The 11,369-nt window shown below is 45.5% G+C and overlaps 1 protein-coding gene across 1 annotated transcript; it reads right to left on the reverse strand.

Moving 5' to 3' along the window:
• Positions 1–8,588: 8,588 nt before the first annotated feature.
• T265_08037 (hypothetical protein) lies at positions 8,589–9,929 on the reverse strand (the record flags this gene model as incomplete). The annotated part of the gene is made up of 2 exons (XM_009173731.1): positions 8,589–8,644; positions 8,915–9,929. The coding sequence occupies 2 exons, from the start codon at positions 9,927–9,929 to the stop codon at positions 8,589–8,591; spliced, it is 1,071 nt and encodes a 356-aa protein (XP_009171995.1).
• Between the last annotated feature and the right edge of the window lie 1,440 nt (positions 9,930–11,369).

The following is an 11,369-nucleotide window of genomic DNA, read 5'->3' on the forward strand; positions in this document are numbered from 1 at the left end:
CCACGAGATTAGTGCATACAACATCGTTCACCGCTGCTAAATGATCTGAAGGGCCAGGATGCAGTAGTCTCTCACTGAAGGAACAGTATACGACGACTCATCCAGTAACTATTCTACCCACATTGGTGTTAAGTTTTTTTGTTCCCAAATCCTCCAATACAAATTATTTGAGCATAGTTATCCCAAGAGCCCTCACCAGATTCCAAGGTCTGGCACTTTGTGCTATCTATGTGAAACTGCTCCATGTATCCCCGCAACCTCATCTTGAAGTTAGCTAGTACATGTGTTTTCTCACACTGAATTCACCGATTTTCTGTTGTATTCCTCGGAATGTTTAGGCAGAAATAATGCATATTTCAGCAAACAGTGGAATATCAATCGGCTGTATGGTCAGCAAAACCCGGTTGCTTCTATTCTCACTTGTCTTTCGGAAGTCCCACTTCTACATCGCGCCGTCTCATATCGTCAAGCCCGACCAATATCCAATGGCGCCCAATGGTCCCTGCACCGCACCTTTTCGTGATTCCTGTCTTCCAACTTGCTCCCATACGTGGATGATTGTACTTATGTGATAAACAGTCTGAGGCCAGTCTCTGGCCAAATGTGCATATTCCTTCTTTTCAGGTTCCTATGTGTTCCTCCAACACTCCTATTGTTTTGCATAGCGAGGAAGTTACGTTCTGACGTGGGTCTCATTGGACATGTGAGCATTTGTCAGTCACCACTATCGGACATGCTGTTATACCCGTGTAAATTTCTAAACTACTTGCAAGTAGCCGGTTTTCCGCTGTTTTGTGGTGAGTCATGACCGCGGGGAACGGAAAATATCCGCGATATATTTATAGTAAAAATTCATTGACCAACTGAGGCAGATATGTAGTGATATCAATCAAGTGATGCTCTTCTATCTTCTTTGGGACTCCCATTTTAGTAAAGAATAATGTTGGGATACCAGTTGTCATAGTCCACAACGGCAGTGAGGCATCGGTGTTACGGCAGTGAAGCATCGGTGTTGAACACTGATGTCATGCTGTCGATGATGATTCCACAACCAACCGAAATACTCAGAGGGGACCGGAGGTCGGTTGTCTATCAGTGCGGCTCGTTAACTTTTGTTTTATTCCACTCATCGAACAAAGGGAATAAGCTTAATATATTACGGACGTAAACTAGGATAAATGGCGGAGGTGCTAATTAACCGTCTTATCCAAAATCCCTATATTATCTCTGCTTTCCTGCGAGTTAAGATTAGTCTATTAAGGGGCTGACGTACTGAAAGTATTTACGGGTCCCTATGAAGTCCCATTTAATATAGGAAAGGTACTGGCATATTGGTAGCTCGTGTGCATTCGTTGGTCGTTGATCTGTTAGCGGGGCTTACCAATTAGTTTGCGCACGTTTCACCACCGACTGAGGTGAAGTCATTAGTGCGTGGATTTATTACTTCCGACCATCTCTCCCGCCGGGTCATACGTGGTATGCGGAACTGACTAAATTCAACGCCTAACGGCTTTGTTTCTCTTCCTGCATCCTCGCAGCTTGCACTTAGCTGAGTAAATTTTATGTGTATTTGCCAAAGTAAGCTATACCATGCTGGGAATGTGAACTGTACGGAGGCTGCTACTTCTCTACGGTGACCCTGGTAGCATTCTCAACATTGGTTTCCTCTCTCTTCCCTCAAATCCAGAAGCGCGCTGCATATAATTCATTGAAACGGCCGTACTCTCCTTCAAATCGGAAGTCAGAGTCTGAGCAACTGAGGTCTCATTGACCATCAAGCTGACAGTACTTGCCTTTCGGAGGCCCTTATTTCTGGTCTTGGTCCAAGGTCCGTCAGATTCCCAAGGGTGGAGACCACATATTAAGTCGAGAACATATCGCGTCCACGAAAGCCAGTCATCGTGTTCTGTTACCCAATGGATCTGACCGTCCCCACCACCTTACAACTTCATAAGGCGTTTCTGTAAAGGATACTTTCTGCTATGCGGTAGCAGCTATTCACCTCGTATTCAAAAAAACGATCACAGCTTTCCAGAATGGCTGATTACTAGTAGCAACCCGACTGCTACCTGTTAAAGAATTCCGATTCGTTCGTAGGGTAAAAGCGGGGAACCAATTGAGACGGCAACATACGACTCCTAGTGCAAGAATCAAGCCACTCCTTATTGCTTGTACAAGCTACGATCTACAAAAGAGATTGACGTGATTTACTCTGAAAAACAGTTCCATCTCTCAACGGCCTAACAGTCATCCGGCTGTCTGGTTACCACGGTCTTGCGGAAATAAATCGATATCAGTCGGAATGTACCAGTGTGCGCCAGTGCACTGAACACAAACTACACACACTACAGACTGAATATTCGAAGAAATCGCCCACCTACTCTAGCTAGTTACCGGTGTACGCGTGAACAACCCCCTCGATACCCTGCTGGGAAACTCAGTCTAAATAAGTGGCATGTTAGTGACTGCTCACAACTCTCTTGTTGGTCAAAAATAGGGTCAACGAACTTATCCTCATTGACAGCAATACATCTGTAATGCATACCAGTGCTTATCTATTGGTACCGCTTAAATCAAGATACTAGTTTTCATTATGTTCGAAGCTAACTTATAATGCACTAAGATGAAAAGTTGAAGGTCCGAACCGACCACTTCAGCCCACTAGTCAATCGTCCCAAACAGCACCATCTACCAGTCCAAAAAGATGAAGTCGCTCAAAGGAAATCAAATTTCAAACTCTCTCAAAACCTTTCTTGTTCAGTGTTAAATGTTGACGCCCTTTCGTTCCCGAGAAAGAACTACTGGGGTATGGGCATGAAGGAGGTGGTAGTAGGAGTATTTGCCATGATACTACTGTGCCGCTTTGTACCGGAATACAATAAGACGGCCGAAGAAGTTGGGTCTGCGCTACAGCTGCACCAAGTTGTGTTTTTCAACTCTGCTTCAGGGCCCCATCGACCAGATACCGCTTGAAGTCTAGCTGATACGATCTATTGATATTCTTCATATGGGTGTGCTGTGCTTTATATGTTGTCGCTTTATGTTTCGATTAAAATTACATTAAATATCCACGTATTTGACCTCACACGGCGAAAGACAAACACAAAAATTGAAAGAAATTATTATCATAATATTATTATATCACAATTTCACCCAATTTCTCGCCAACGTCAACTAAATCTGGAAGTGGGTGTTCACTGCCGCATATTCAGGTACGCAATAACGATGATGGAAACCAGACCTACCTGATGGGTCCCAAGAAGGACAAAGTTGGTAGTCCAGAGTTTCCAGCGACCATGAGTGTCACGTGAAACATATCTACCGTCCACCTTATTGACTACTGTGAAACATTTAACCCAGTCAGCAGACAGTGCCCGGAAGGCTAGCGGTATGTCAGAGGAACTGCTGAATTCTATCCGAGCGTGCCACCTAAACATGAAATCTGACGTTCGAAAAACCGGCGGGTGTCTTATATTCCGGTGTTTGACGGGATTCCTGTTTTCCAGCAAGTTCTTTCGATTTTCCATTCAAATAGAAAATGACGCATGTCCGCAACAACTTTCCGAAAGTCCAAGTAAGCCCTAACACATAGGCTTCGTACATTACATATGTTAGCGACATCGTCATACTTATCAAAGATCGGGAAGGGGTGATGTGCCCTTGGTCCATCTACCACCATGTGTTGAACAAGTTGAAAGCACGTTGAAAGAGATCCTCTACGACTAACTGGCATGCTCAAAACTAATAGACATTATTGAGACCGAGCCAACCCCTTCGAGTGCCTGTACTCTAGAATCCAAAAGGTCAGGCGCTGAGGAAAACTAAATGTTCACATCTTTCCGCAGCCCCACAACCCAGGCAAACAAACTCCGAACATGATTGCGCGTGCGCGACCTGGCAGCTCGATTGGTAATGACAAGCCTCTGAGGCCTGACGGACGCGAAATATTTAATCACTACTATTTACGGCCAATCGCGAGAGTTCACCAGAGCGATGTAGTTCAAAGGTACGATATTTATAGCTTTTCACTAATGACTCGGTGATTTCAAATACAATGGCTTAGATGTGCCTTCCGCAAGCCAACAAAAATCCTACTCGTGACTGCCTGGCTCAGAATGGCGCTCTCACGAAGGGTATTCTAAAACCGGGCCATCAAAAATCAGTGTTGGCGTTGGACCCCTTGGTCACCAGGCCATCAATAGTATGTAGCAATGGAGTAAGCAGTGAAGGAGGCTACAATCAAACGCTTGCGCTCATCAGGTTCCAATGACAACAGTGATTCAGGGTACTCTTGGGGCTGTCCTAACCTTCTAGATTTTCCGCAGATTAGTAGCAGAATAGCGTAATCGAGTGCAAAGCAAAAAGCAGACTACATGCTCCAAATGTGATTTTATTATCCTCGGAGTTGCGCAGTTTTACCCTCCAAATCGTTCAGCTGTAGCACCCTTTCGGTGCCTAACTGCCATGCCACCCAAAGGAAGCACGAGGGTTGGGATACTGCCAGGTTGCCCAAGCCTAGACAGGGGAAGTCGAGTGGCAGAGGTCGGGTTCGAACCACGGACCTTCCGGTCTGTAAATTCGCGCTCTAACCACTTGGGCCATCTCGCCCCTCCAAATCGGCCAGTGACTAGTACTTGAAACAAACACTTAAGTCTGCGAACGCCATGAGTCACCATGAGACAGTTATTTGGAAGTTGTTTGCCTGATCTGGTTTTGTTTGGCAAATTAACGTCCACTAAATGTGGAAAATTTGTTCAGAACCGGGTCACCAACATACAGTGCGAAATCAGACCTCACTGCCTCAACACAAAACGCAGTTCACATGCCGCCATTACACGATCTTGTACTCAGAACAAGGGTATGAAAGTCCCTCCTTGTCCGTCCAGCGGCTGGAAGCATTGTCGCGGTTAAATGAGCGGATACTACGGCTTCTTCTTCGCTTGCAGGTCTCGATGTCAATTTCAAGTGCGCTAGTTGGTGCCATCCCGTATGAACTCACTCACAATGAAACGCTCAGACATAGAAGTCTTGGTAGTAAGCATGTAGAAAATCGACAGCTAATAGCCACCTAGTTGGTGGAATGTCCCATGAGGTAAGGACTTTCAATCATAGTTCCAGAGTACCCCTGGCCGAAACAACTGGAGAACCTGGATAAGTGAATTTGAGCTGTTTGGGGTGGACTACATCTAGCGCATCGCCGAACAATCGTTTTATAACTTAACCATTACGGGTTGAGTGGTACAGACCTGGAATAGCCAACGTTCCCGCTACCTGCGATTCCAATTAGAGCTGCTCGTAAACGTCTCCAAATACCTTTAAGCCCTTGGGCTTGATGGAGTCAGTCTACATCTTGCTCTATACTTACGCTCAAACCATACCTCAACTCTACCATCTTTTCTTCTTAGTCATTAAGCTCCCCTCTTCGTGGCTCTTCATAAAACCTAAAAAAAACTGCCACCACACCCACATAATCCCTACTTTGTGGTCATGGTCACAGTTCCGGCATAACCTGATTGACAATAGCTCTCCAAGCGACTACCAGTAACGGGTGCCACCATCCTGGTAAGTGGTGATACATGCTGCGCTAAACTTGACTCGTTCAGCAAAGAACTATTAAAATCTGATGTCTCATCTGCTTCCAGACACGTGTGGTACACCGATCTGATTGTCAGATTGCCAAAAGCTGTAGTTGATGAACCGGAAATTCCATGAGAAACTGCTTCACTCAGGTGTACCTTGGCAAAATTTTCCGATTAACAGGATTCATCCCACTCATCGTCTCCAACCCTCCTCTTGTTTAGCAGCGATCTTATTTTGTCTGTATCCGGTTGCATACACGCTCATGCAAGTGATGGAACACCCGATATTTCTAATACTCACCCTTCTCAAGTCTTCTTCATCTCGGCTTGATAACTACGTGCACGCCAATGGCACACTGAACGCCGACTTTGAATTGGGAATCAGGCCTACATGAACGCAACCATACCTAATCCTACCGAACTTAACGTGTTTCCCTCCACCAACCCCTCTTACCTGACTCTACCCCTATCCTTGTCATCAAATTGTTAGCTCTTTGATCTGTTCTTTTTTAACAGTCTCAACCGCTTGTTCTATCTTAACTGACTATAACCAGATATCTCAGAAAATTATAACTAAGTCTTCTGCTTCCCATTTACTCAGTTGCGCAAGCCTCGGATCTGTCCTACTACAGAACACCCATGCCGTACATGGGGTGGTATCTTTTACACACTTGCTTCCAGATGGTACTCAACGGGTCTAACTGGGTTGCAAGCTGAGACTCCCTCTCACCATCAGGACGAGGCTCTTTCTCGCTATATTGTCACTACTGCTATGGTAAAGGTCGATTGAACTTGCTTTTCTCGTCCCATTCCCTTAACCTTTCAATCAACTGAATCACGTACTACCTTGGTAGCCCACATCCGGTTTCAATTCCCTTGTATGTTTTCCAGGACTACTGGCCTTTAGAACCCTTCCCCACCTTTTTCTGTGAGTCCTTTTAATCTTCAAACTCTCCAGACGAGGACTAACGTCCGTCTGTCCAGGCCAATTTGATGCCCACTTTTCCTACCCACGGTCCGTGACCATGGACCCTCCGTTCCCCGGGTAAATCATTCATGTGAGTAACGAAAAACCCAAACATTGTAGCCATTACATCTACATTGCCGGGGAAGAAGAGGTGCTAAAATGCTAGTGTGTGGTGTGTCACAGTAGGCAAAGAACTACGCAATACCACGCATTATATTGCCAATTCCGTTGAGAGTAGGGTGCACATACCCTCGGATTTCGCCCCTACATTTCCAAACACGCTGTGTGTGCGACTGCGAGCCAATGCCATTAACCAACGGTTTAGGTGCAAAGCAGTCCCATAAACCACTGACTCGCCTGGTCAAAGAACTTTGTACGAATAATAAGAGCTACGCACCCTTGGACATGAGTGGGGTTAGCAGACACTCGTGACGCTTCTGACGTTGGTCCAACAACCCATCGCCTTTCGGTCCTTATCCGCCAATGGTACCCCAGCATAAAAAGCGCAGGATCACCAAGCCTTCAGAATGGTGCAGTATCACGCCTCGCACTTCCGAAGGGTTGGACATCGGAAGCAGCTGAACTGATCGGCACTAGAATTGCACCCAATGGGTACGAACGGATAACGTCAACAACAGAAATCCAGCTGGAGGCCGACCAGCTAGGGAAAAGAGAACCAGTTGTCAGGTTGAACGCCGAGTGGAGTGTGGGTGCTTTTAGTTCAACGTCCAACGCTGGCAAATTTCCGGTTTGTAAACATCGTGCAGTCTGCAGTAAAGACAACCATTGGTGCACCCCTACGTCCTACTCCGCTCTCAAACAACGCACTGATGGTGTCACTCTGATTGGTGATTAGACGTCTGCAACCGAACGGCTCACCTCAACTAACAAATAAACAACCATCTACAAACATTCTCTTCAACAACATACAACAGGATTGTCCAGCTCATTATGGACATTGCGACCGATCCTCAATATCTAAGTCGCACTTACAAGCTCATAGACATTCCGCTGCCAAATCATGTGCCAACCTGAGGGGAGACTTAACAACCTCTTACGGCCTCTACAGATCTGCCCATCAACGGTAACCCTACATGACTGATGAGAGTGCGTCAAAACAGGCATTAATTGACTGATTTGAGATCGGCGAGTCGGCACTGTTGTACAAACTTCCGGACCCTTAGTAGACCAACCAACCCGTCATTGGACCGAGATACCGATCCCCTCCATTTGATCATTCTGAACCCTTCTTGCTCTACCAACCCCATTTCGGGTCCAATTCATCCTTGTTCCGCCGTCATATTTTCCAAAAAAAAACAAATACAGCCCCCAGGGTTTAAAACTCCCAAGCCACTGTGGTACACATTTTCGCAACTTTTATTCGAGGTCTAACGATTCCCACCATCAACTCTCTAAGGGATGTTTGAAGTTAACGTGAAACACCGTGCAGCTTCATTATTGCTCTCAAAAAATGCATGCGAGTTGACGTCTTCTCATTCCCCATCCCATGCTTCCGTACAACCGGTCCAAATAATTGCTATGGTGATATTCAGGTATACACTAAGTTATCACCAACGTACTTGGTAATAACCACAGCCGAACACATCTTTTTGTGTTCTGCGGTCAGGGGCTGGTAGCAAGGGATATCTGACGGATTAATGCGAGCCGATTCTATCAATAACTACCAATAAAGTGGATTTCGCCACCAAAGGACTGCTGCTGAATACAGGTGTTTCGTACACTAACAGAAACTTCAACACCCAGCCCGAAGGTTTTTCACTCCGCAAGACAGACACAAACTTAACTACTGAAATGAAAACCGCAGTGAAGCATCAGTGCCAACACTGTCTTCGATGATGATGATGAGACAATGAAAACGCCCTCCAAGAAGTGGTCGCACGAATGTGGACGAAACCCCGGCATTACATGAGAACCAAACTAATATTCAACGCACATGTTCATTCAAAAGAGCACTGTACATTACCGACAAGTTTAAATCAACACCCGCAACAAGATGAAAAACGAGAAAGAAAAAACTACCATTACAACTCATCACCTCGACTCAAAGTAACAGCGCCAGCATTGTCGTTGGCGTTACCTGAAATGGGAACGACACATCAGCCAAAAGATCACAATTGCTTGCCGAATACATTGTCAAGGACGACACTTTGGTTGTAAATAAATGCACCCAAAGCAACACTAGCAGTCATCGTAAGGAGAACATGTCGTTTCATAAACCAGAAAAATACTCCAAAAGCAAACAAAGATGCTAGATATTTCCCGAACTCCTTCGTATAGGCTACTGTCCATATTATTCTGGACGGCTTATGTGACGCGTCCAATGTCGTTGGACTTTTACGGGACTTACCACTCTGTTTTGCTGTACATCGACCATCACGTCTTTCGAGGTGTGGGTAACACTCGCACACGTATGATCCTGGGGTGTTTCTACAAGTTTCACCATCGCCCTGGCATGGGGAAGGTTTTCGCGAACATTCATCAACGTCCTCACACTTTCCATCGACCAAATGGTAACCTTGGCGGCATCTGGCACAATCATGAGCCGATGGTCCGTGGCAACCATCGCACGAAACTGAGCAACGATGACACTCGTAAGATCCCGCAGTGTTCAAGCAGTATTCTGTCGAACGCTCACATGGGTCGTGTTGACATTCATCCACGTCTTTACAGGCAGCTTGAGATTCTTCTTCCTCAATCCACGTCCATCCTGCAGCACAACCCGTACAGTCAGATGGGTCAGGGCCTCGACAACCCCCCAGACAGGATGCGTGACAGTTCAGGCAGATATCAGCATCTCCATTTTCGGAAGGAAGGCTGTAATGTGTTTTGGAGTTGCATCTATTGCAAGCTTCGCCTACATAACCCTCACGACATATGCACTTCCCGGAGCCACCTCGAGTCCCGTTGCCATCGCACGAACCACCTTGGATGACACAAGGAGAGCAAACATTGCAAGCCGGTCCAAAGTGGCCCGCAGGACAACAATACTTGGCCTCTGTGAGACAAAGATAATCTCCGAACTCGAGTATTTTGCTTTGATTAATCTTGAACACATCATTCCACCAATCATAGATGAGTGGTTCCAACACGCCAAGAATTTCATGACACTTGTAATCAGACTTCACGCAAACACCAGCGATAATATCATCGAATCTTATTTCACTTGTAGCGTAGCTGCCAATATTTCTCTGTTCCCAATGCGTGTTCCCACCACTGAAACCCTTCGTAGCCGTACGGTCCAGGCCTGCGGAAAAAGCACTCACAATCTTCTGGCATTGTTCACAATTATCGCACGCAGATAGTCTGAAGTTGCTGAATAAAATGGTTATGGAGTAGAGGTAAAACGAGGTCAAACCGACCATTCGCCTCTTCTGTGCTAGAGTTAGTGTCTTGCAGCCTGAAACGTTGCGCTAATGGCAGAATGCAGAACCAACCACACCCCTTACCACACGTGTATAAGCCAAGGTCAGTTCGGTGGCTCACGGATTCACGGATTGATACACGGGATTGAAGCCTTGGTCCAAGTTTCCTTGGCCGGTTTTGTTCTTGTTGTTCAGCGGCTGTCATTCACGTGAAATGCACGAGGTAAGAAAGGGTGTAGCACTGCTCTTTAAGTTCTCGGCGCGGGGCAGTATGTTTGCCGGCGCGAGGACTCGCATGAATGTGTGATAGTGTGTGGTGTCTGTAATCTGTTGTCACATTTACCATTTTTCCTGAACTTAACCTACACTTTGTAGCTGTCGTACATATTGTATCGTGACGTTTGTTTTAATGCTACGAATACACAATTTTCCGGTGCGACCTGCTAACTTCTTGCTGAACGAGTGTATTTACGCTCCGTTGAACTGTTTGTTGACTGCTGAACAAGTGGGACTAGATCTCTATGTTTGTGTCGACTGTTGAACGTCACAAGAAATCCCCGTGACATTTTTTAGCCGTTAATAATTTTCCTATCATAGAATATATCACTCATGCGTGAAGCACCCGTGGGAAATTTCGACGAGTAAATATTTCCTTTCACAGCCGGTTACTGCATTTGGATCGCTGTAGTGGACTATCAGATCTACACAATCGTAAGTCCTCATTTGACTACTCATTTTTTCCTTTTGCGATTTGGTACTGGGTACTTTGTTTGGTAATTTATTCGAACACGCCGATAAGGTTCTAGTACGCTACAAGTCGTTAAAACTGGGTCCTAGAAGGATCGTACAAAACAACAGGACGAAAGATATTCCACGCAGATCATACCCGAAGTGAGAAGAAATTTCGCCAACGGAAGTGTGCACACTGAATATGAAAACCTCTTTAACAAGTCCCCGCTGTGGCGTTTTGTATCTTCCATTACAACACTTCCATTATAACATTTCCATTATAACACTACGTATTTCATCAATTGCATAATCGTCTTTTGTTTGAATAGGAAAAACTACAAAAACGCCCACTTGTACGATTTGACAGAATACAAGCGTTGTCACGTGCTTCGACTCTCTCTTCTGATTTCGCTCGCGCTTGTGACGGTCATTTGCGAGTCTCATGTACTAGCTCTGGTACCGAAACATTCCAGAACATCTTAGGATCTATTATATGTGGAAACTGTTCAGAAGACCTCTGGACCAACATATTTGGATTAGTGTTTATTCGCTGACCCGGGCCAACGACGAACTATTTAAAAGAGAACAATTGTTAGTGAGTCTGTTCCATCTGACCTCTTTATTCTTGTATACCCAACCGAGCGTTATTATTTTCATTTCTTTGCCACACACTCCTGGTAAACTAACTTATTGGGTAGCCAGACCACCACA

The sequence above is a fragment of the Opisthorchis viverrini genome, assembly GCF_000715545.1.
Source record: "Opisthorchis viverrini unplaced genomic scaffold opera_v5_200, whole genome shotgun sequence".
Lineage (NCBI taxonomy): Eukaryota > Metazoa > Platyhelminthes > Trematoda > Opisthorchiida > Opisthorchiidae > Opisthorchis > Opisthorchis viverrini.